General features: G+C 40.8%; 1 protein-coding gene across 2 annotated transcripts in view; it reads left to right on the forward strand.

Annotated features, from left to right (window-relative positions):
• Positions 1-4,343: 4,343 nt before the first annotated feature.
• LOC137273803 (large neutral amino acids transporter small subunit 2-like) overlaps positions 4,344-27,659 on the forward strand; it is a 41,979-nt gene continuing 18,663 nt past the window's right edge. The window contains exon 1 of one of the 2 annotated variants that reach the window (XM_067806662.1): positions 4,344-5,036. In XM_067806662.1, coding sequence (XP_067662763.1) covers positions 4,532-5,036 — 505 coding nt within the window. In that variant the 5' untranslated portion in view covers positions 4,344-4,531. Of the gene's footprint in view, positions 5,037-15,757; positions 16,588-27,659 lie in introns of those variants that run through there. The other variant, XM_067806663.1, reaches the window with a different exon arrangement.

Consider the following 27,659-nt stretch of genomic DNA (forward strand, 5'->3'; position numbering starts at 1 on the left):
TGATACCTGATTTTGCTTGAATATTGCTAAAAGCGGCGACAAACTCTCTCACTGAGGTGCGGTGGGGGTGGCCTAGTAATTAAAGTGTTCGTTCGCCACGCCGAAGACCCAGGTTCGATTCCCCACATGGTTACAATGTGCGAAGCCCAATTCTGGTGTCCGCCGACGTGATATTGCTAAAAGAGGCGAAAAACTAAACTCACTCACTTGAGGCACGACAGATCAAGAGGGTATAACATAGGTGTGCCCGTGGTGGAGAGGGGGCAGGTAGTTTGACGGTGTTCTATGAGTACCCATGTGAGGAATCGAACCCATGTCTTCTTCGTGACGTGCGGACACTTTAACCATTTGGCTACCCTACCGCCCCTTTTGAATGGATAGAGTTAATATAAAAAGTAAATGCCAGAGAATAACCAGTCTCAATTGTTTGTTGAGACAGATTCCACTGTTAAAAGCAAACCAGTTGCGCAAAAGGAATATCTATATAGTGAACATCAAAGGAACACAAGTCTGGCTTTCTAAATAGACGATATAAACAAGGACGCTTTCTTTTTTCGAAACTTGCGTTTCTTTAGCTCTTCAGTATATATATCACTGAAAACACTAGTGAAATGAGTTGTTCTCGATGAAGTGCGATGACTGTAAAACGTATAGTGTAGGACAAAGCAAAGTATAGTGCAGCAAAAAGGATTTTACCCAAAAAATCGAACCGTTATCACAACGTTAATAAACACTGACGTGGAAACCGTAGTGGGAATACTGAGAGTTCCGTAACATAACTGTGATACTCGTCTACAATAATCATGTCACCATGAATAACTGTGTCTTGTTTCATGTTTTCCCAGCATCCCAAATAGGTATATACTTTCTTTTTCCCGAAAGTTTATTTTTAATGCTTGGCGTGGTAGATATTTTACAGTCCAAATATCTGTTTCGCTTTTCACTTGCAATACATGCCGAAACAACACAGGACGATGTTTCCTTCATCCGAGAAATTCCGACTTCGTTGTAAGTTATTGTTGGGAAAGACACTCGGTGTGTTCCGACAGACTAGAGGAGCTGACTGTGAGCGGAGCCTGAGACAACAACGCGACAAGTGTGGACAAACAGTTTGACACCACTGAATGCGTCTAGACGCTGGCTAAACATCTCACCTGTAAGTGCTTCACGAATCCCGAACCCACGTACTACCAATTCACACTCCGAAACCGTCGTAAACTGCTTCAGCAGGCACCACTCGCTACAAAGAGACCTCGCATATTAGTCATATTTAGCGTGATAATGTGAATGTGAGAGGCATGTGTGTGCGTGTGAATGTGAAGTTAATGCATATTTTTACTTCAATATCGATTTCTTTTATCTCATTAATCAGTGTTTGGTTTTTGTGATGCATGCCAAGTAGACCTGACACCTGCCAACCTAGCACATTTAAATTGCACTCTACTTGAACATGATTGTATTAAAATGTGTGCCTTTATCGATGCTACAGAAGCGATCCTGAAGAATTATTGCGTGTCACTACAGTTTCCCTGACAACGAGGATTCTCAGATCCACCCTGGACGGGGTTAACAAGCTGATGCAGTGACAAGGCATGCATAGACTAGTATTTTGTCCTATTTAGTGTACATTGACACGTATGATATGATATACCACAGTGTGTTACACATGTTAAGCTTATGAGAGAGAGAGAGAGAGAGAGAGAGAGAGCGAGCGAGAGAGAGAGAGAGAGAGAGAGAGAGAGAGAGAGAGAATCGAACCTATTCATCGAACCTACTCATCATCAAACTCTGGTTTCGAAAGAATTAAATGTTTTGCATACTTGGTTGGTTGAGTGAGGGAGTATGGTTTTACGCTGGTTTCAGCAATATTACGGCGGGGGACACCAGAAATGCTTCACACATTCAGCCCATGACAGGAATCGAACCCAGGTCCAGGAGGAGCGACCGTCTTAACTACTGGGCTACCCCACCGCCCCATAAAGTTTGTTCAATGGACCTGAACCTGGGGAAATCTGGACTTGCTTCAATCAGAGCCTTAGCACAGCAGGGAGGTCTGGGCAGTAGGGAATAATATGGTTACGGGACTGTGAGACAGACAACATTGCAGGGAGGGCTAGGCAGTAGGGAATAATGTGGTGACGGGACTGTGAGACAGACTGCATTGCAGGGAGGGCTAGGCAGTAGGGAATAATGTGGTGGCGGGACTGTGAAATAGACCAGACAACGGCACTTTGTCACGAGGCAACTCACAGCAGTAAATGTGACGCGTCAGCAGGTGTTTCCCTACATGACAAATGCTGCCATTGTACTTTTTTTTCTGGTTAACCCAAAACAAAAACATGCAAAGAACAACAAAAGTTGTTAAAAATAATACTCAACGGTGCAACTAGTCTACGGTATACTTAAATGGACAAATGACATGTAAGTGCAATCAGGATATACACATGTACCATCGATACCTAGATAATTATACTCACAAATAAGCATTTATTTATGACTGAATCGATCAATAGAGGTAATAAGCATAACAATGACGTCACTTTATAGGCTGATAACCAGATTACAACACCCGGGGTTTAGTCGCCCAAAATGGCGTAAACCAATATACATCTGTTAATCAGGTTAACACGGGGTTACCTTGGTCAAACGCGTTCCCCTGGTTCGTTGAAGGTTGTAGAATTGAACAAAAGCACAAATATCAACTTTCAGGACGAGCTTATACTCTTCTCACCGCTGCGGTCTGTTACGCGACTTGTCTCAGTGGCAGTGTGACTTAATAATTCGCACTTGTTTTCATACCTGGGTTGCTGAAGACTAATTCTAGCTCGGATCTTCACGGGTTGTCACAGAAGACCCCCAGCCTTTGCACAGGATACTTATAATTATGTAAACATAAAAATACATACCGAGGGTACTTTTTCTGCTTAAGAGTAAATCAGGATTCTTGTCGATGATGTTTTTGGCGAGTCACCCCATTATTGTTCCCAGTATTAACACACGCACTGACAAAAACACGTACTGAGGGTGGTTATTGGATACGATACACAAGAAGTCATATTGTCTGTGCAGCTTTAACCCAGATTGTAGTCCACACATTTCAGACTGGTTATGGCATGTTAAACATAATCATGTCAACTTTAGTGTTGATTCTACGTGCAGCGCCACTGACGTCTATCCCACAATGAGTACGATGAAAGCAAAAATCAGTTTCAAACTTCTTGGGATACGCATGACAGGACGGTTCGGGTTCGATTCCCAACACAGGTACAATGTGTGAAGCCCATTTCTGGGGTGATATTGCTACAAAATGGCGTAAAACCTCGTTCAACCACTCATGACATGAACGAACGCTTTCGGAGTCTTTCGTGCTATCGCTTTAACCACTAGAGTAGACCCAACTGCCTCAAAACGTGGCGGTGGGGGTAGCCTAGTGGTTAAAGCATTAACTCGTCACACCAAAGACCCGGGTTCAATTCCACTCGTGGGTAATATGTGTAAAGCCCATCCGGCGCACACCATCGTGATACCTCTATTTCTCTCATCTTGAACATAGGTGAATATGGACTTGCCAACTCGATTTGCCATGAAAGAAATTTTAGGCAGGATTCGATTGATACAACACGAATAGCGTTCCCACACGCTGCTAGTTTTGTTAATAAATTCTCAAAAGATTAATTATGGCCATAGAAATAAATCTGTGAAATTACAAAAAATGCATTCTTTCTCTCCATGCAACGGGGAAATAGTTCTAATACAGCACCGTGGTGTTTTTTTTACCTTCTGGAAGATAAACGGTCAGAACGTGCCACAAACCCGTATACTGTGGAACAACCTCAATACCTAACAATAATTAATTTGATTAATCCTTTGAGAATTTCGAAACAAAAACTAGCAACATACTGTATCATTTGCTGATGCCATTGAACCAAAGTGTACATTCATTTACATAAAAATATTTTGATACGTGCTGACATTGTCACATTGCCTGTACATTTTCGAATAATAAGGTTATTATCGCTTAATTGTAATACCAAGCGATACAATTGTGTAAGATACGCAGCAAAGTGAAAACAGATGTTGATATGGAAATATCCAATTTGTTTTCATAATTTGATATTTCACGGGGTATGGAATCTAGGATTTCAGCAATTGATGTTAATTTTTTTTCATGATTTTATTAGAAAGGGCGTGTTTAAACTGTATACTATTAGTTACTGATGGCCGTGAAGTTGACTGATCCATGGGTTCCTTATTTAGTCAAGCATGAAGTGGGGCGCTGTGCAGCGCGCAACAAATGCATGATCACGTGATACGCATGATATAGTGACGTGACCACAACCCACGTTTTCCATTGATAGTTTACGCAGCTACACGCACGTTGTGGTAGCGCTCTCTTACAACGCTTGCTTATCAGTGAAATCAGTGTGTACAGAGAACTACACGCTCGGTGAAAGGCACTGATATCAAGCCTGATATTTACCAGTCATACGTAACTGTACTCTAGGAGCGTATTAACCATCAAGAAGGAAACATGGCAGAAGCTCTCAACGATTCCTCGATTCCTCTCAAACAGGAAAATGGTGACGGTAAACCAGCATCAACCGAGGCAGAAGGGGATGCCGGTGGAGTCAAATTGCAGCAGAAAATTACACTGTTAAACGGTGTCACTGTAATTGTCGGCAGCATCATCGGATCGGGTATATTTGTGAGCCCGAAGGGTGTTGTCGAAGGCGCGGGAAGTGTTGGACTGTCTCTCATTGTTTGGATTTTGTGTGGCTTGTTTTCTATGGTTGGGGCTTATTGCTATGCTGAACTCGGCACCTCCATCGTCCGCTCCGGCGCGGATTATGCTTATATTTTTGAAGCATTTGGACCATTTCTGGCGTTTTTGAGATTGTGGGTCGAGTGTATGATTGTTCGACCCTGTTCTCAAGCAATTGTGGCTCTCACATTTGCTTATTATGTCATAGAACCACTGTTCCCAGACTGCGACCAGCCCGGCACTGCTGTAAGACTTCTAGCTGTCGTCTGTATATGTAAGTAAATCTTTTTCTTTTTGTTTAAATGACGTTATCACTGAACCACCCCTACAGTCACAATTTTGTGGCCTTACATTCAACCCGTCTCATCCCGTTTTAGATTCACCCAAATAGAATTAAATTGACTTTAATTTGGCCTTAATTGGAGACCGTAATTTTCTGTTACCACAGTAGAGGGTTCTACCTTGCGTTAATCTTCCACTGAAAATTATGTAGGTCGACATGAAACGCGCGAGGAAAACCAGGCGTGTTTACCTCCGTTACAACAACAAAAGACGGTTTAACGTAACAACATGGTACTAGTATATTCAACTGTGCCAACCCACGGATGAAGGCTTTTATTTTCTCTTGTGGCACTGTCATTTGACAACACATAGCGAAGACATCGTGGTAGAAAAAAATCACAATACGGTGTACATACAGAAGTTGGGAATTGCATCATCTCACTCAACACACTCCGTAACCCGCAACCCGACAGGTTGGTGATGATGAAATACGCCACGTGGTGTGGTTTCATCGGCGCGCGAGACTACACTCCGAGGTGAATGGATTTAAAACATGCGCACGAATGATCATTGGATTATTAATATTTTCCGTTGTAGTGATGTCGCAATTACACCATTTATTTGCATGTAGTATCCATTGATCAGACTGATAATATGAACAAGCACATGTGTGTATAGGTTCAGAAATAACTGGCAGTAAAAGGAGTATAGTTCGTTACTGGTAACTACTGTTGGTATCACAGCGTTATCATATAAAAGCTGTTTTTAACTCCTTATCTTCAATTTTCGTCGGGAAAATTCAACGGTTACGTCATCTGAAATCACTATATGATTGACTTCTCGTGTTTCCTGATAGCGGAGTCATATCTTTTGTGTTGCCTAGGTCTTAGTTGTGATGTAAGTAAATATTGTGTAGTGCAGGGTTTAGGTACATTATGGTAGCCAGGTTTTGGATTTTGTGAAGAATGGCTGTAGGTTTTGAAAGGAGAAAAGGCATGTAATACACAACGTACAGATATATATTTATTGTGGGAACTGTTTGTACATATTATTTTATTTATTTTATTAGGATATTCAGATAGCGCACATATCCACGGAACTAGTCCATCTCAACAGCACATCGTATTATCAATCTCAACTTCCCGGTGATCATACAATTAATCTAATCATCTGCATAGAAAATCGAGTGAGAGTTCTTTCACGCCTAATTTCACTGTCTGTGTTGCGCGCGTTGGGGTATCTTGGTGGTCAACCTGCCCAAGGCTAGGGTTCGAATCCCTACACGAATAGCCTACATAGTGTGAAGCCGATGAATGGAGCCCATGTCATGATATTAGAATTTCAATAGCGCCACAAAATCATTATTCACTCCCATACTCTCAATCTGACATGACTTGTATATTTATGATTATACCCACACAGTAACAGTGTGGAATAGTCCCGGTTTTAACTTCCCACATGGCACGTGGTCCTATTTGATTCTAGTGAAATTTAATTTCCCTTTTGTTTTTTTGCAAAAGTAGGGTATGGGGTTTTAGTTACCCTAATATCTGGGCTGTCTGAATTTAGTCTGAGACGAATCGCAGAATCAACGTTAGACGTTTTCTGGGAAATAGTAGCACCTACTTCTGGGAAATTGTAGTAGTAATCTCGATACAGGTGTACATTTTGAGTTTTATACATAAATCGTAATTTGCATGTGTTAGAATGGCTTGTGTCAGGTCAACTTGACATGCATCACGGAAACCAAACACCAAGCCGCACCTGTTTACTCAAAGGCTGTTGACATCTCTCCATCCGACACGAAAAGTAGTTCGTGACGCGATGTTGACGTTGACGTAAGACTACGTGCTGTGGTGTATCGATTTTTCGCGATTAACGTTTCAGCGACAGGCGTCATTGCAAAACTAATATTGAAACAATATTAACCATTCAGAGCGACTACAAAAACACCCACAGTGGCCAGAGCATGTCTCAGGCAGAGAACCCGCCGTTTCCCTCACGAATGCAATTACACGTCGCCGGTGTGCACGGCCGTCGGAGTATTGACCATGTTGACGTGAGTGTGTACATGTGTAGTTGATGAAAGATTCTGCAACCGCTCTAATGTACTCCATCACCAAGCCGTGGTTGACAGACAGGTGCAATAGTACATCATGTAGTTTTATAACTGTGGGTGAAATTTAACGAGCGAAACAAACACACGTACTCGCAACCAATAATTTGTTGTAAATAAACCTGTTTGCTGATAGGAGTATATGTATTTTAGATGTATTCAACAAATGTCTATTACATAATGTTCACTTATATAGTTTTACGTCATCAACTCTTCTCAAGAATTTTTCATTTCCAGCTGAAGTTAATATACCATAAAGAAATGCGACATGTGTTTTACCTAATGACGTGTGTTCCGAATGTTTGATAATACCATCTGTTTTATTTTATTAACTTCTGTGGCATTAACGTGTGATGTAGATAAATGTTCGTTACTGTAGGTTAGATCGATACGAGAATTGCGACGAGAGGTAGCTATTATTTTATGGGAGCTTTAAACATGAAGTTTGAAAGCCTCCCACTCTGTTGCGGGGATGAAACGCGGCGACACCTGCTGGCGGCGACAGAGCAAGTTCCCCAGTTTTCAATTTGTCCTCGTCTGCAATATCGATTTAATCGATCAGCAGGCTGTTGTCCCAATCTCTTAAACCACATTCTCCGGGCAGGATTGCATCACGCCATTCCACCTCGGCACCTCAGGCAGTATATATACATGTGTTTAATTGTCTTATCACTGGCTAGATCTGTCGAAGACCCGCTTTAACACGTTATGAGTATTAAATACCAAAAGCTTAGGTAACAAGAAGATTAACACGGTAGCTATTACTTATGGAATCCTTCATTTCAAGTGTAGCTGAAACCCGACCCATAATGAACAATCGTAACGTGGATTAAAGGAAAGAATTCGGCTAATTCGACTAAATAATCGGATAATAAGAGTTATTGAACAATCGTGGTCTCAATTGGAATGTGTTGCGTTGGATTGTCCAGTAGCCTTGTTTATGCTATCCTAACGGTTTGCGTACAGTGAACGTTGAAAGTGTGTACAAAATATGAACAGGACGTGATGTATTCTCACCCGATGAACACAATAAGAAGGTAACTGTGAACTCATTGGCGTAGGAAGTGTTATGAAAGTTATGAATAACAAGCATATGCATGGTTTGTCACCTGATGCGACATGAAATGTTTTTCGACAGATCGGATTAAAGTATGCAAACATAACGCCAACGCCGTCAACGTCAAACATGACGAAGTAGTTTTAGGATGGCAAGGCTCCAAATATTTGAACCGTTACGTATTTACTAACGGGTTTTCATTCACATTGGGCATTGGAGTTTTCTTTGAGTTCGAGGTTCGATGAATTATGGATCATCGTTCCCGAGCTATCTACAGGTGTTAATGCCAAGGCTTTTGGCGGAGACCTAAAGCATTAATTCACGAAGGACACGTTATCTACCCGTTGTCTGTGTAGGGGTTATCCTATGTATTCCTCATGTGTGAAGCCCATCTCTGGTTTCCTCTGCTGTGGTTTTGTTAGGCTACTGCTAACATTATTGGGTTAAAGTGAAACCCACTCGCTCACTGCATTTCTTTGTTGGCGACCAGTATCCGGGTTAGAATAGATCGTCATGTTCAGTAACACATGCTTGTCGTAAGAGACGGCTTACCTGGTCGGGTGATCAGAATCGCTGACGTGGTTGACAAATGTATCATGCTGTTGATCACTGGATCGTCTGGTCCAGACTCGATTATTTACAGACTGCCGTCTTAAAGCTGGAATATTGCTTAGTGAGGCGTAAAGCTAATTCACTCGTCTCTCCTTTTTGGCATTTTGAGAGTAAACATGAAGAAATGTATGACATACAAACTGCAGGAAGACATGATCAGAGGACATAATACCCCTTAGACTCCAGAGGGCGTCTCGTCATGAAATCGGAACGAACGTGAACTCTGTCATTCTACCGTTAAGAATGTGTGGTTTTATCGTATAATATGCAGCTTACTTTCGACCCTGAGAAAGTGCGACACTAACTGCGGATTTGTGTGTGTGTGTGAGTGCGCGCGCGTGCGTGTGTGATTCAGTGTATAAGGGGAGATAATACACTGAAACATTGAGGATACTACAGTAACTCGACCGCCTGCATGATCCAGGGACACTGCGAAATGTAGACGGTTTGATTCCACGGCAACTCATGAGACATTAGAAGATGATACATTTTACATTTTGGGACAAAACAACGGCTGATTGTCTCAGCAGACTCTAACTGGGGTATCATTGTTAATCTGCTGCGTGGTATCTCAGTGAGCTAACCAATTAACCCACCTGGACATGGTCCGAAGTAACCCGAATCTCCGCAAGGTCAAAGAGGAAGGATTTAGTTCCCGCATTGAGCTTCTCCAACAATTTTATTTTATTTTGTACAGCCTGGGACATATTTTTTTCAGTAGCGAACGTTGACTGTAACTCGTGTGGAATTGACACGCAGCGCGACAAGATACATAAAACATGGGTGCAGTTCAGGTACAGACATATTGTTACAGTATCTCCTCTTCCTTACAGTATCTCTATAAAGGTTCGGCAGGGTTGAAACGCGAGTAGAGCTCCATGATGGCCTTGACGGCGTCGTGTGCAGCGTTCCCGAGTCTCATTCACTTCTTAGCGCTGTGTTGACTGGTTCTCCATCCATGTGTACCTTGGCCCACGTCAAACAGAAACCAGTAGCTTGAGCAAACAGGGAAAATGGCAACTTCTAAGATTCGTCTGTTTAGAAAAGGCTCCCAGGTACTGATAAATGTCCACATTTCAGGTTGCCAGTTATGCAAAAAACAAACACGACGTAGCACCAGCTTCAAAGACAGCGAGATTTCGCGAGACTCAAGGATTTATTTCTGAAAGGTCGGAGGTCAGGTGTCACACAGTCACGTTCAACAGATGGTGTTCCTTTCGTGCTGTGTGTCACGATCGTTGGTATCCCCCGTCTCCACATGTCTTCAAACGATCGGCATATTGATCTGAAATAAATCCCCAAACGGATAAAGAAAAACGACCGTCCTGTGTAATTGAATAGCCGCGGCTGTGATGTGTGGCATGGAATGTCCAGAAGACCTCCATTGACCACAATGTAATGAACTGTTTTCGGAGGTATTCAGCTGAAACAAGACCTCCCAGAACATAGTAAACATCAAAAGGAGGTACGTTGTAATCCGTATCCTCTGCATATCTTACCAGATAGGTAAAGCAAGGACATGCTACTGTTTTGTTTTATTTTTGCTATTTATATTTAAACGGACGAGATTAAAAATATGATAAAGAATAACAAACACATATTAGATATACACAGAACAAAACGTGCAGTAATTCAAAGTTATGTCAGAAAGAACACCACAGATCGCTCCTAAGTCGTACTTGCGTGCAGTTGAGCTAACACTGAAAGTTGAGGACCACATGATTTTTCATCCTTTTTTTCATTATTGTTAGCGCTTTCATGATTGATTTAACCTTCTTGCCTTCAGCAACCCATGCTTGCCATAAAAGGCGACTATGCTTGTAAGATTCGACTAACGGGATCGGGTGGTCAGGCTCGCTGACTTGGTTGACACGTCATCGGTTCCCAATTGCGCAGATCGATGCTCATGTTGTTGATCGCTGGATTGCCTGGTCCAGACTCGATTATTTACAGACCTCCGCCATACAGCTGGAATATTGCTGAGTGCGGCGTAAAACTGAACTCACTGTTAGGGGCAGTATGTTGGGGATTTAAGGCTCTCACGTGGTCACTCGTCCCCGTCCTTAATATTCATTGTGTTTAGTGCTATCCAGTCAAGACTGTTTCCATCAAAATCATTAAAATTGTTTTATAAATGCAGATATTAATTGTGAATAAAACATTAATTAGAGGGTGTTGTAGCCTTTTGGGGGCAACATCAGAATCGAATTCAATGTTGTGTAATCTGCTGAAGAGGTGGATATGGACATCCCTTCCTGTACGCAGACAGTGTTGAGAAACAAAATCCAAAGCAACAAGAAGCAAATATGTAAATGACAGAAAGACGTGGTGCCTCCTGACATTGCGGTGTTTCTTGTGCTGGATCACATTTCGTTGGGTTATAATAATTTATTCGCAGGTGTCGTGTGCAAAGAAAATCACGAGTTACATCAGAGATCAGTACTACAGAAACCTGTTGCGGAAGTGAAAAGTCACTTCTTGTATCTAGATAGTACTGAAAGAAGATCAGTGAGAGGAAAGGATGTAAATGGCCCGATGCATCGATATTGTGTAGTTGATTAACATGGCTCTGTATTCACTGCATGTCTTTTTGTTTTTGTTTTTAAAGATTTCATTAGGACAGCAATCCAATCTCCACGTAAGGTGTAACATATACCCTGTGTATTTCTTACCACAGCATCTGATAAACGCCTTATATATCGTATTCACCAGAAAATCGCATCTCGGATCCGCTCTGCCAACTGTCGGCGGTAATATTCACGCATGAACCTTTTCATTCATGGGGAATAGTCCTTTCAGAACACCCCGGCAACACACCCGGTTGACTGTGGTAACTAGTCCTTTGTTCTCAAGGCGATATGGGTATAGTCATACACCTAGTCAGTTAGTTTACACACGAGATGCCAAGTGATACGGGTTCGCAGGAACACAACAGAATGTAACATAAGAATGATAAACGTGCGTGCCTTGATCTTGTCGTAGTGTAATGTGGTGCAGAGTGTATAGAGGCAGGACTCTCTTCCTTCGCAGAGCTGACCCGGTTGATCTCCGGTACACGTAAACTATCACTTCGTCCCTGAATGTATATGATTATTATAGTAACAAAGAAACCAATTTAAATTGAAAAGGAGCCCCTGTGAATTTGGAAATTAACCTGAGGAAATCTAGATTTAGGGTTTTAGCATTGCAGAGAGGACTGGACAGTAGGGAAAATGATGTGGTTCAGAGACTGGGGGACGGACTAGGATGTGTAACCTGCCGACACCCCAAGAATTGTAGAAGTCGTCGCCACTCCCAGTTTCTGTACCAAACGAGAGAGTGTGCCATACAGATCCTGAAATAAACATATGAAGAACGCCCATGCAAGTGTGGATTGCGGCCAAGTCTAGATTTCCACAGTCTCAGGACACCTTTTCAATTTTCATACCAGTTTATATTATGAAATGTCTTTTTTTTCAGAGACAAGTTGGTAGTCTAGCTCGCACGGAATGACCCGGGTTTGTCACGAATAACGAGTTAACCCTTAGTGATGCTTCGTCTACCATACATTGTGTTGTTATGTCAGTTTTATTGCTGAAGGATTTTGTTTGATCCTGGAAGTTTTAGGAAGGTGATTGTTCCACATACGCAACCCGTGCTATGGGCCTATTCTTGACTTTGGCGACAGTGCGATAGAACTGACGATATAAAAGTATTAAGGTGAAATTTAAGAAGATCGACGCCAAGGGGGCTAACTCTAATGTATTGTAAAGACGACCCACGGAGAGAGAAGGAAAAGTTACTCTGTCACACATTGAATGAGTTTTAGTTTCTCGCCGCTTTTAGCAATATTCACGACAAGGTTTCACACATGGTATACCCATGTGGGAATCGAACACGGATCTTCAGTGTGAACGCTTTAACCACTAGGCTGTCGCTCAGTTCTGACACAGACCCTGAAAAATATACACTTTGTAGTACATGACTAGTCGTTAGTCTGGGAAACAGGTTAAGTGCTATACTCCTGGAGACAGGACGCGACGAGGGGCAACATTCCGGAGCAAACCCAATGACAAAGTAAGGACATACGTCAGTTGTGAGGAAGGTCCCAGTCAGAACCACTCGGCCTATTCCGTAAGGTGCAATGACCTGATCGGATGGGCTGAATGATAACCTCAGATATCTTGAGCAAGAATTTTCATAAGTTCAGTGACAACTGCAAACTTTATCGGCTACACGAAACACTAACACATGTAAATGAGGTTACGGCACAAGAAAACAGAGATCGACGCCCACTGGAACGAGATAAGGAAATGAACTCCACAGCGATATGACGCATTCGGATCCTCTCGGGTACTACCAATGGGACTGTTAACCCTGTGATACAACTCGCCAGAATTTGCTGTCGTATTTCTTGAACGGACTAATCCTCTTATTTAAAGCTTTTATTTGATATTGGTTGATGTCATGAATATCTAGTATTTCACTGGCAGCGGTTAATCGAATGTCACTGAGTTATGGTATGGGAAAGCAATTAACTAGCTTAGTGAAACGAGTCATTAATATTATCTTGAACACGCAACATCAGATATATGCAGTCTTACTAAACTTGGGTTCAGTATTATTCGTTACACTGCTATACAGTTGCAGTTTACTAGTCTGCCGATGCATATATCATTAACACTCTCAGCAAAGGACTTAGATTTATAACTGATAATAAGTCGTCACTGATAAGTCTGCATGTCCGCCTATCTATGTTGACTTGATCAAGCCACAAACACGTTATATGTTCACACAATACATCGTGAACATCAATGGACCTTCTACATTCAGTTAAGATTGTTCAGGCTTATTACAAGTAGTGTTTTTTACTAGGAGTGTTTGGGCTTTTTTTTATCTTAAAACACACACACACACACACACACACACACACACACACACACACACACACACATTCATATTATGTTGAACAACGTCGTTTTGACAAAGGCCCCTTGCATCAAAGCACGCAACTGTTTCATTCTGGGGTGGTGGTTTTTTTAGCTTCTCGTAAAATGCTCGGGTGATTCCCGTACGAATGAATAAATCACGACGGTGTTCTCTTTGTAATCAAGGAGAGGAGGTTGGTGGTGCATTATTACACGCTTACTTTTGGAGGGGATGGTTTGCGACTTCATAAAAATGTCAATCAACGTCTGTCATCCTCTTCGGGCGTGGCACCATCAGAGTAAGACCTCGGTATCTTACTTGGAGATAACCCGTGAAGGTCCCGGGGTAGAATAGGTCTTCAGCAACCAATGCTTGCCATTAATTGCGACTATGCTTGTGGTAAGAGGCGACTAACGGGATTGGGTGGTCAGACTCGCTGACTTGGTTGACACATGTCATCGGTTCCCAATTGCGCAGACCGATGCTCATGCTGTTGATCACCGGATTGTCTGGTCCAGATTAGATTATATACAGACCGCCGTCATATAGCTGGAATATTGCTGAGTGTGGCGTAAAACTAAACTCACTCATTCCCTCAGAGGTAAGTAGTCTGAATGTCCTAAAAATCGGAATTGGTCTTCGGAACCATTCTTGGTGGAAGTCAAGACTTGCCACGTGCCTCTAGTCTTACAAGATAAAATGCAAATGATGAAGGAAAAGAGGAAACAGATGTTGATGACAAATTTGTGGAAAATGTGGCAATTTATTCCATTCCTCTGGAAACGTTTCATCTGTGTTGATATATATGCCTTTTTCTCATATATACATTAGCATTGGCTAGTGCCGTGCTCTCAAAATGGAATATTCCCTACTTTTTTGTATGGTATATTTGTTTCACGGTTTGAATGGCGGACTAGATCGGGTCGCGTAGTTTAAGCATGTCGTATCTCGACTCTGGGTCGATGCTCATAATGTCAATCACCAGTCCAGACCCTATTATTTACAATCTCCCGTTATATAGCTGGAATATTGCAGTGCGGCGTCACTACCAAACGGAGAAGAATACCTTAGCGTTATATGTCCAAATGCCATCTCATAGACGTAAGATCATACTTTGAGACAGGACCCGATTTTGTTGGACAGAATTTTTGTGCAAGTAGTAGGATGACTGGTGTATTTTTCGGTTATATATGGCAGCGTATCCACTCTCGGCAATCCATGGTATTATTATTATGCATATTATGTTGATTCTCAGGACTTTTCGGCTATCATGATTTTGTTTTGACATGATGTCACCACCTCCACCTGCCCCATGGCTTATCGGAGTCTCTGGAGGGGAGGAGTGTGATTGGACGGCAATTCTTTCGTTCAGCCAGTGGGTGTTGGGTATTTATCGTAGAATATTTGTACAATCGTTCAGGTAATGGGGGATTGATGAAATCCGTAAGAACAGAACACTTGATTAAAGTTTCGTTATCATCCGATTATAATTAAAGTAACATCGTAAGTCGAGCGAATATCCACTTATTGTCAAGTGTCAGGCTTTCTAAACCACTTCAGAGGACGAAGATAAGACACAGAGGGCCATACTGCTGGGATACACAACTATGGTCGCTCCGGACCTGGCCCTTACTTGTTGAAGTTGACCTGTTAGTCTCTCCATTCAAGACATTATCTAAGACATGTAATCACTGTTTTGTGTGTCAATCATCTTGCCTCATCTGGACAGTTCTCGCGTTTAGTATCTCGCCGAAGTTGGGAGCGTCAACACCATACTGTTCGACTCGAGCAGACATTTCATTGAACCTGCTTTTTGGACAAAACCTGTCGAAAATTGGATTTGGGTGCCATTTGAGGACGTTTGTGTCATCGTGTGATCATCTCAACGTGCTTGTGATCTTTGTAAAGGTGCTTTGTGACGTCACAGCCCTTGACTCACGTGAGGAGGTGTCACCGACGTGTTGTTCTCGAGGAAAACACTTCTGTGATAACTGACTCTGGGTAGTCTCCAGTTAACGTTTGGCTTGCCTGAGGAAGTGGTGAAGCTGGTTGGAGGTTTCTTCAACCACAAGACCAACAACGCGGACGGACAACTTGAAGAGGTCAGGAAACTTGAAGGAAGCACCGTGACTTGCAGAATTATTGCATCGCTCAACACGGAACGTTTCACTCAAAAAGTCACACGGAAACATAGGGCTGCTTCCTCAGCTTGGACACACATTTGACAAAACGTGGTGGAACTATAATATATGGTTCATTTTTGAACGCAGGTTGTAGGAGTGAAGATTGGACATAGGGACATCTTTTAATCTTAGTAGTATCGGAAGAAGACCTAGCAGATTGTCGACAAAATGACTGATTCGGTATCTTATCAGAAAGTGTCTCAGCAAAATGACATTCGTGAAGGCGGACAGGAAAAAGTGGTTATTGAGTCAGGCGAAGTCAAGCTTTTACCCAAGATCAGCTTGCTGAATGGATGTACTGTCATAATCGGGTGTATAATTGGGTCAGGGATATTTGTTAGCCCCAAAGGTGTGCTTATGTACTCCGGCAGTGTAGGAGCGTCTCTGCTCATATGGATAATATGCGGACTATTTTCAATGGTAGGGTCATATTGTTACGCTGAGCTTGGAACATCCATTGTTCGCTCAGGAGCGGACTATGCTTACATTTACGAGGCGTTTGGACCGTTCATAGCTTTCGTACGTCTCTGGGTGGAGTGCATCATCGTACGACCATGTACTCAAGCCATCGTAGCACTCACATTTGCATACTACGTCATCGAACCTCTCTTCCCGGACTGTGAACAACCGGATTTGGCGGTCAGACTCCTTGCAGCGCTTTGCATACGTAAGTAAGGAATAAAGTAATTTTAGAAATGTGGCAGTGTGGAGTTCGTAAACATATTCCTTAAATGAAGTCGTTGATTGATTTAACTACGATGAATGTTTGGTGGCACTCGTATTATGAATTATCAAGTTGTCTCACCAGGCATTAATACATAACATTTATTTACAAAACAAATGGATTTACTTTACCTCTCAGGCTTGGATGGGTGGGTGAGAGTGTGAGTGAGTTTGGTTTTACGCCGCTTTTAGCAATATTTACGGCAATATCACGGTGGGGGATGACATGATTTAAGGTGCTTGGAGGAGAGTCCCATGTCCAACTCATGGGTCCATGCTCCCAGCATATCGAAATAGAGAGTGAATTGGATTTAACTTTGCTTTTAGCGGTATGAAATCTCCAACAGATGAATTGGGAAGGTAATCAGAGTGAACCATGATTCTTGACCACGATCATAGTCTTCTGGTGTGTCCAGGGGACGCAACTCTGCAAGTGCAGCTTATAAAACGACGGGACCAGCACTATAAAGTGCAAGCGTTAACATTGAATATCTGATAAGATCAGTGTTATGGTTGATTATATGTTGTTTTATGTGGGCGATGTGGTAGCCTTGCGGTTAAGCGTTCATCACACCAAAATCCTGGGTTCGATTCCCCACATGTGTACAATCTGTGAAGCCAGTTTCTGGTGATATTGTTGGGATATTGCTAAAATCAGCATGGAACCAAACACTCATTCACTCACTGCGTTCGAACATACACAAGCTTCATGACGTATTTAGCCTGACTGGCAAGTGCTTAATAGGATGAACAGCGGCATAAACGTTAGGGAACGATAATGACTTCATTGCCGTTGTTTTTGCTTTGTTGGAAGAACAGTGAACAGCTTTGTGTTGACATGCATTGTCTCAAGTTAATATGAATTTCATTACTATGAACATATGGCGGAAAATTGGTACGTAGGATAAAATTATGTTTAATAGCAAACCATGGGGGAATGTCCTAATTAGATGTGTAAATTGTGATTAATGTTTATGACAATCATCTCTCGTCACGTTTGAGTAGGTCTACACACGAAACGAGGTTTCCACAACTATTCAAAACTGTCATCATTTATTCTTGTTCAGCTTTTGTGGTTCTGAAAAATTTCCAGCTGGCTTCAGTCTATCAGATATATGCATTAATTATGTACATCTGGCCCAGTGATCAATTATATGCGATTATCCGTGAATTCCCATGATTAACCTTAACTATGTACTGGAAACGACTCCCAGTTTCCTGGTCGCTCGCCCCCAAATATACACAGCTGTTTCGCATGCTGATTCATCTATGAAAACCTTGTACCACCTGTTTTGAGAGTGCTGGGGCAGAATAGTCCGTCCGACCACTAACTTAAAGCTTCAGCTGAATTGTCGGTTTGTATGTTTTAAAAATAAATAAAAATAACAATCTGCTTCTTGGAGACTTACGTGGAAGAAAAGGAACCTTTGTCATTGAAAGAGCTGAATACAAGAGCATAACTACGAATCAGGCTGAAAGCGACGCGGGTTCGTCTGACCCAGGCTTCGAACCGCTCCAAATCTCTCTATATTCAGGGATTGAGATTAAGTCTGCTACGCTGGTGGCAATTTATATGTTTAATTATGGAGTAAAACCAGCGACCATATAATAATAATAATATGGACTCTGTTGACAGAAACATATTGAAGCGATTTCCTTTTGAAACGGGCCTCAGAATTTGGCTACTCGTCTCATCCAGATCCGCCTTTTGATAATCAGCAGTGCATGGCTTGTGTTGGTGGCTGATTCTTGGGGCTGCTCTTGCGACAGGAGCAATGTGTTCGCTTGGTATTTGCTTTGGGGGTAACCTTTCTGCATGTGGCGGACGTCCTTGGAAGAAGGAGGTCGAAAGACCTTGACCGTCTCGGATGTTTTGGCGGGAATCTGGAAGTTGAAATTGCGGTCACAGATAGGTCCTGTTGTTTCTGTTGGTTGCGTTGATGAATTGTTTCAATGTCATTTCATAGAAGTTGATGGATGACAAAGTAGGCACTGTTTGTGGATAACGTCTTTGGCGCCCTGTTCGTGCCAGACAGGTGCGTCGTGTCGGGTCATGAGAGAATACAGATTGTTGTCAGATTGCCATTGTTCTGAACAGTCGGTCGAACAGGTGTGTTACGTAGTCATGCCGGTGTAAGTCTCCGTCCCCTACTAATAACGGAGCCGATGTACATTGTATTCATGGAAAGGAGAGTTAAGGGGATATTACCCTACGTACAAATTACACATTCAAAGTAATGGAGAGACCAGACAATGGTATGACGTCACAAGGTCTAGTCTCTAACGGCTAGTCTCTGAAATGAACATATTTTAATGAAAAAACGTCCATAGTGAAAAAAAAATATAATGAAATGGAGCCCTGAGACTTTCTTCATTTTCAAAAGCTAAGGAAATCTAGACTTGCCACATTTTCTAACTTGCGTGGGCTTTCTTGGATATTTATACTTCAGGGTCTGTACGACAGACTAGGTATTTCACGATTTAAACGATTTTTTAACATGAGTGATGTGTTATGGTACTGACAAACTTAGCGTTCTCTGCATGATTTTTGACAGTGTTTTCCCGAATGGTTCTTAGGTAAACAACAGTCAGTTGACACTATGCCATGGGTTCATTCGGGTTGTGTGGTTACATACGCGTAGTGTACACGGCAACATGTTCAGCAGCTTCGATTAATTTTGAGAGGGAAATTGTATGATTGATAATACGTCACCTTCATTTACATCAGTTTTTTAAAAATATCGATTGCAAGCGACCCTTTCTTTATTTGTGCTAATCAGGACCAATTTTGCATTGAAAAAAGTCTGTTTTATATGGATTGGTTAGGAAATGAAAATAATAATATGAGGCTTGGGTATTTCGGGTAAAAGTAGATTGGTTTACTAAAGCGTGTTGTAAGAAATAATTTTGCAGCTACATGATCACAAACATATTTGAACTTTTGTTAACGTTTTGGAAATGTATTTATTTTGAAAACTTGTTTGGTTACGTTCAGCATTTGTTAGTGATATTAAAACATGTTTGAATTATTTCACGATTAAATCATAATTTGTGAAAGACTTATTTGAAAAAATCAAGTAAATCTTTTTGGTTTGGACTGAACCAGCACAAGCAAAAGTATAAAAGGAACTTAAGGCAGTAATGGAGATTTATCAGTGAATACTAAGTGTCTAAACTTTGTATAGTCTCATTTTCATTGAATTAAACAGCATATATTTGCAATCTCTAGAATAGATTATTTGTGAATTTGTAAGGAAGAAATGTTTTTACATGAATATGGGAGTTATGTATAAAAACAAGAAAATGAATTATGTTCAAACCAGGCAGAATGGGAGCCATCACTCTTATGTTAATAGTGTGACACAAACTTGGTTATTCTCTTCATAAATTAACACTGTCCAAACTGTCAAAACATGCCACATGAGTATTTTGTTATTGTTTAAATGAACATGTTGAATAATAATCAACTGCTCACATGATATTGTATTTGTTACTCAATATTTAATTCTTACCCAATATCCATGATATATTTAATTTGCCTCAGTGGATTCGCTGCAGACTTACAACATGGCAACCTGTTTTTTTCCTTCACAGCCAGTGCAGGGGCCATGACCATGAACACAAGATCATGTGTCACCAAGTTCCTGTATTGAATGACAGGTTCATGACCTGAAGCATTAACATACCATAGAGGCTGGCTAATTTCACTCCAATTTGTCCATCAGCTCCTAGGCCTGTCCTCGCTGACCTTGACATCTATCTTTATCAGTCAGATGGTACTGGGATGTCACTGAGTTGTGTTCTCATCAGCAGTCTAAAATGCTTTATCCATCCAGCCAGTTTAAGGGAGCAGCTAACTGTTTGTTCGTGTGTCATCTACCCCAGTCCAGATAAGCCCTGAGCTAATGCACAGGTTGTAATTGCTCCGTTGTTTATGGCTTTTGGTCATGGGTATTAGACTTGTGTCTGCTTTGGCTGCCCATACCTCTCTGTTACTGTATCTGTTTCATCCTGCAAAGGTTGCTGGACTCGTGTTACTGAATCCTTTATAAAGATTGCCGTTAGAAAACATCCCCCTAGAAAACATCCCCACAACCACGCTTGCTTGACACAGTCTCTGAACCACCTTATTTCCCCTACTGCCAAGCGACCCATGAAGGTCCATGGTGGAATAGGCCTTCAGCAACCTATGCTTACCATAAAATGGAACTATGTTTGTAAGAGGCGACTAATGGCAACTAAAGTCTTGCTGACTTGGTTGACACGTTTCCCAATTGTGCTGATTGATACTCATCCTGTTGATCACTGGATTGTCTGGTCCAGATGTGATTTTTAACAGACCACAGCCATATAGCTGGAATATTGTGGAATGTAGTGTGTAACACTTAACTCACTTACTGACTTGCACAGTTCTGCCAAGCCCTCACTGCAATGCTAAGGTCTTCTGAAATGAAGCAAGTCTGGATTTCTTCAGCTTCTGCATCTCCCTTCTTACTGGGGCTACTTTTCAATAAAATATGTGGGTTATTTTTAGTTACAATCCAAGTTATAATTATTCACAGATGAAGCGTTATTCTAATGGGAGACAAGGAGTAGTTCATGGTTGCTGCAAACAAGATTGTTGAATCGGAACTAAAAGTAATGCTGAAAGAAATTTATGTTTCTGCTATCTAGGATAGCAATAATGTGTTAACACACTGTAGTATGTCATACATGTCAATATATATACGACAAAATGCAAGTCTGTGCATGTCTTGTGATTGCTTCAATGTGATAACCCTGTTTGCAGGCAGATCTTAGACTCCTCGTTTCCTGAGAAATCATAGCAGCATGTGATAATTCTTCAGGAATGCTTCTGTAATCTTTGTAAAAGCATACATTTTAAGATAACCACATTCAAGTGCCCGGCTCTCTCCAGCACGTATTAACACCCGAAAACAAAGCCAGTCTAGATTTCCTCAGGTTTTGAATTCCCCATCTGATTGGGTCCCCATTTCAGATGTAAATGGGTTTATTTGTTACTGTCAAAATTATATATACTCAGAGAGTAGGCGTTAGTCTACTGCTCCCTTGTAAGGATTGTTAGAAAACATCCCAGAAGCCGATGTTTGTCATGAGAGGGTCTGAATGGCCTATTGCTGTGGCTGCTTTTTTGAATGATCGTCATCCTAAACTGACTGGGAAATTGTTAATAAAATTTCAATCACTTGTATATTCCAACCACAGCTTAGCAAAGAGCCAAGAATATGTTCCATCAAGGCAATGGTCAGGGAGCATGGAGAGGATCAGTGATGTGAGTGATTATTGCCTTGATGCTCTTATGTTCCTTGTTGGGTGGGGCATTGCCAAAATGTTTGTATTGCAATGTATTTTGATATGTGTTGGCATATTGCGCTATATTGTGAACATGTAACACATGATGTAAGGTAATGAAAAGGCTGTTTCCTTTCTGTTGAACCAATGGCACTGGACATCAGGACTCGGATGTTTTTGTACAAGGGATCGGTTTAATATGTTTAATATGTTTCCAAACTGAAGGCTTCGGTTTAAAGTTAGGAACTCGAAAAAAGTGTCTGCAGCGATGTCCTTTATTTTGGTTGGATTTTCCCTTCAAAGCGTGTTGGTACCAATTCTGTTTTCTTTATAATTTCTATGGGTTAATTTTATGACCAATAAACTTATCAAAACTACTGATTTATAACAACATGAAGGAAATAAAAATGTTAGTACTATTTTTGACTACATCATAAAAAGTATTGATTAAGTTCAAGGAAATTGCTGACTGTATAGGGTGAACCAGTTCATGAAAAGTGAACTGCAATATGTTTGCCTAATTCACACAGATATGCAACTTACCTGGGCCTGTGACATGCACACAAGTGCACACCTCTTAATTAACTGGGGACTCCATATGTCCCCTACATAGGTAATTACAAGTAATTATGTGGAGGTGGGGATGAACATTAGCCTGTGAAGTGATCACAGTTGGATGATGGGTTGTGGTGATAATGTTGATGTTGTTGACAGTTTCTGGCATTGGTTGAAAAATGATGATGGTAATCAACCACATATGGCATTCGAGGATATCACATGACCAGATCAGACAATATTTCTGGAGCCCAGAAAAACCTTTTGTTATACATAATGCATCACTAATAATGTTTGACTTGGATCCACTTGATATGAGAACCACGTGCACTCTTGTGGGTTTTCTTTTTAGTGATAATCATGTCCCTATATTACATTTTGTTTTTCATATACAAGCGAAAGATGTATTTGGAAGCTGTACCAATGTTATATTTGCTTAAAAAATACAGGAAAAGAAAACATACTTGACTTAATGAATTGGACATTACCCTGTCAAAGTTTTGTTTCACTATGTACAAATCAATTATACAGTTTGCACCTGTTCTGCAACTTCTCAATATGCTCACTATGTCTTATATCAGCATTTTATGACATGTGACTTTTGCATAATTGGCGATTAGTTATGCTGACAATCTATTAACAAACCTCCATACAGCTGGAATATTGCTGAGTGTGGAGTTTGACAGAAACAGATACTACAAGCAGAACGAAACGAGCCATGCTTGTTATCATGATTATATGCTCATCTTTGTGGGGCACTGTGACCTGACCTAAGATGTAACATTTTGTGGGTCGCTGTAACCTGATCAGCACATTTATCTTTGTGGGTCGCTGTGACCTGGTCTTGTATGCTTATCAAAGTGGGTCATTGTGATCTGACCTACATGACAGGACGCTGGTTGAAGTGAAACTTTCTTTGATGACTGGCTTAGCTCTGAGCAATTTGTGAATAAGCATTTTTTTCATCATAATTTTCACCCATAATTTGGTTCTTGCAACGTCATCTTACATTTAGTCCTTGTTATATAGCATCACTGCAAGAACACAATAATTTACACGTAGGAAGAGGTATAAATTTAGCAGAAGCTCATTGCTTATTTTATGAAATAGGAGTAGTTGTCTGACTTATAAAAGGGAGAGCACTCCTGTCAAACTTCCATTGCTGAGAATTTGGTGTCTGGTGACCTTGTCTTCCGAAAATTGAACAGATCATTTGTGTGTGTTTATCAACACCAGGTGGTGTGAGACAAGCCTCCACTTTTCACCTTACATTTACTGAATTGAGAGAATAAAATACTTTAAGATGAACAGTCAGTTGGTAGTAATATAACTGTACCAACCCAGTGAATGAAATTATGAAGAACATATCCATGCAAGGGGATCTCACCTCTCCAGTGAAGGGCATTTATCTTAGATCATGATTTAAGAGATGTTTACCAATTTGCAGTAGGTGCAGCCTGAGATGAAAACCTAGTTGCACCAACCTAATTTCAGTGGGACTACTATTATTGTAATATGAAGTGAATGAATTATGCTATTGAATTATTTCTATATTTTATTCAGAGGTTTACTCACTGAAAAATTGACTTGCACCTGGTGCAAGTTAGACTTATAACTAGGTTGCACTTTGAAGTATTGGGTTGCACTTTGAAGTATTGGATTGCACTTTGAAGTATTGGGTTGCACTTTGAAGTATTGGATTGCACTTTGAAGTATTGGGTTGCACTTTGAAGTATTGGGTTGCACTTTGAAGTATTGGGTTGCACCAGTGTAAGTAACAAAACAATTAAATTGAGCTCTGTAGATTTAAAAGGGGCTGGACACAATGTGTGAAGCCCATTTCTACTGTTCCCCAGCATGATATAGCTGGAATATTGATAAAAGCAGCATAGAACTACAATCACTCTTTCATTCAAAATTGTGTGACCTTTGGAAAGTCATTAGTTTGTTTGTAACTTAGAATTTGTTTGAAGTTATTCAGAAATCTTTTATCATTGAATTCTAAGACTGTAAGAGGGATAAAGTTGAGATCAGCATCAAAGCCTCTTGCTCCAATTTCCACATGTTATCAGTGAAATACAGATTGTCTTCTGCAGCATTGTATTAGCTGCAATTGTCAGTATTTTGCTCCAGATTTGTGGATATTTACTGACATTTGATGCAGATTGGGCATGAATTATGGGATACTGTGAGCGTTGGGTAATTTATATTATTCCGAGACGTAAGGTCTGTTGAGAATACTGCTTCAAGCAACAAAAAGGCACATTTCTTCACTCCTGTTATTTTGCCAAGTTCTGCCTCAAACATCATTCTGTCACGTCGTCAGATGCTTTCCACGGTTATCTCCCTTTGAAGTGGCTGACAAGTCGTCTGCTCCAAATAGGTGTCAAGCCAGTAGGGCATTGTCCTAGTATCCTGAAATGAACACCGCCACTTCAGTTAGCTGTATTTAGGACGCATTCTACTTGTGTTGCTATGTCCAGTGTTCAATGGTAGCTTGAAATATTAAGTATAAATTGGCCAGTTTGGAGTCTCTTCCAGCTTTACTCACTCAAATGCCAATCATTTAAGAACTGAGAATCGGCAAATCAGTGGCTGACAGCATGAACACCACCGCATGAAATCACTTGACGGTGACACAAACATTAAAGTGTCATCCACTCCTGACATGATCCATGTATTCTATAATAATTGCTTCTTTCTGAAAGAATAGGTTGTTCAGATGTGTCTTAGCCTGGAATACGTTTGTTGCCTGTTGCTAAATGCCGCACTCAGTAGTATTCCAGTCTGTAAATAATTGTGTCTGGACCAGACAATCATGTGGTTAACATTATGAGCATCAATCTGCACAGTCTGGGTACAATGACGTGTCAGCCAAATCAGGGGTCTTACTACCAGATCCTGTTAGTTGCTGAAGATCCATTGTAACCTGGACCGTCATGGAATGCCTGAGAGGGTAATGTCATACCTGTGAGGGTAATGTCATAATGTACCTGAGAGGGAAATGTCATACCTGCGAGGGTAATGTCATGTAATACCTGCAAGGGTAATGTCATGTAATACCTGCAAGGGTAATGTCATGCTACCATGTTGGTCATGACTCTCTGCTCACACATGTAAACAATATTTCTCCCATGTGACATGATACAAATTTAATAATATTCCAAACAAGCAGCTGGCCTTAAACAAGAGTCATTGTTGTTGTGCAGTATTTGAAGTGTTTAAAATATTTTTGTGTCGACTGCTTTGAGATGAAAATACTTGACAATTCTTTCTTACTGTGTTCAGAGGCCTCAGGTGTGTCTTTTATCTAGGACAATATGCAGAGCTTGTGAATGTCACAGGTTGACCTGGGACCTGTCACTTCAGCTGAGGGCTGATGATGCTGCACGAGATGGCATCCCAAGCGAGATGCTTAATGATGCATGGATACTTTGCATGAATACTTCATACTAAGCATCCTCTTTACATTCTCCATGAATGCTACAGGGTCGGCCACTGTGCTGATTTGAGATGCACTCTGTAAAAGTGTCTTGTGTAAGATGTTATCAGTACTCGTTTAAGGCAACGTGTTGCCCCAAAGTCAGACCCTCGTCTCCATAATACGAGATAATAAAAACAGTTAGCATGAAAGTCAGAATATTATGTTGCATAAATGTGTATTATTTGTGTGTTAAACACATGCCCTAGACTCAGCTTTCTGTCGTAATTTCTTACAACTTTGAATTATAGCACAAAATGTGAAATAGAATCAATGTGCATGAAAGTTAAGGTCGATGTGCATAATGAAGTGTTGCAGTATTAATGTTTGAGCTCCATTAAGTCAGCAGGTGATGCAAATCAGAACAATGTGCCTGGAAAAAAACTTGTTAGAGCTGAAATGGCCTGGCAGCAAAATCCTGATTATGCTAAATATTGTATTGTATGATCATGTGTTATTTTGTGATGGTGTAGCATTTTATATCAGTCCCAGCAAATTTATTATTTTTATTCAATTATTTTTTATTTATGTTTTTTATTCTTGAAGAAGTACAGCGAGCAGATGTTTAAAACAAGAATTAAATTGGTCTGACCAAAAGAACCAAAATAATTACAGTCCATACATTAAGAATCAGATAAAGTTGTGATGTAATTTGTGGTTTCAGGTTACTTTTGAAAATATCAAAGTTAAAATGAGAGATGCTTATTTTAGAAAGAACTGACCTCTGAGGCAATATCAGTAGTTGGGTCTTCGCTACTTTGCGTGGATGGTATATGAAACTTTTCCAATACTGGAATCTGTCAGATCTCTCCGCCTTGCCATTAGTGAAGTCTGTCCCTAAAGACTTCAGTGTAAGGTGGTAGAAATGAAGTGATCCTGCTGAACACACACATACCCTCACAGAAGCATTGACTTGAAATTAGGCGAAATGGAATTGTATGGTACATGGATTTGTGTACTTGTTAATGAAATTTGGTGAAGCTGCAAGTGGGGATCATTGGGAAAGTGTTATATTATTTGGTTTTCCAGATGTGTAGATAAATATGGCCAGTGTTTATGATACTGGTGATCAACAATTGACTAGCCGCTGTATGTGTTTGCACTGGGGCCACTGATGGAACATGATTTGCTCAATCTTTTCTTAAGCACAGGTTTCACCATTGTTTGATTGAGATTCATAAACAGATGTACTGGAATCAGATTTTATTGTTGTATCTCACATGTGCTCTGAACTTGGAAGTTTGAAATCAGTGATATAAAATACAAAATATAGGTTTATTTTTGAAAGTTACAAGACTGGGGTGTGTTTGAAAATAAGCAAGATAAATATCAAGGTCACAATGCAAACAAACATTAAATTGCATGGTAAATTGAAGCTCATGCTGTTGATCACTGGATTGTCTGGTTCTGACTCAATTATTTACAGACTGCCACCACACAGCTGGAATTTGTGTGGCATAAGACTAAACTCACTCACTCAGATCACATCATACTTCAAGGTTAGTTGCAAAGAAAGACTACTGTTTGACAGCTGTTTTTAGCTTGAAATGCTAATTACAGTTGATTTGGCTGTGTTTTGCTGAATATGGGATGTTATGGGGAATGTATTTAAACAAGTATTTTAATGTGTGTTTTGACTTGTAGATGTAGAAAACAGAACATACTGA

The sequence above is a fragment of the Haliotis asinina genome, chromosome 2, assembly GCF_037392515.1.
Source record: "Haliotis asinina isolate JCU_RB_2024 chromosome 2, JCU_Hal_asi_v2, whole genome shotgun sequence".
Taxonomy (NCBI): domain Eukaryota; kingdom Metazoa; phylum Mollusca; class Gastropoda; order Lepetellida; family Haliotidae; genus Haliotis; species Haliotis asinina.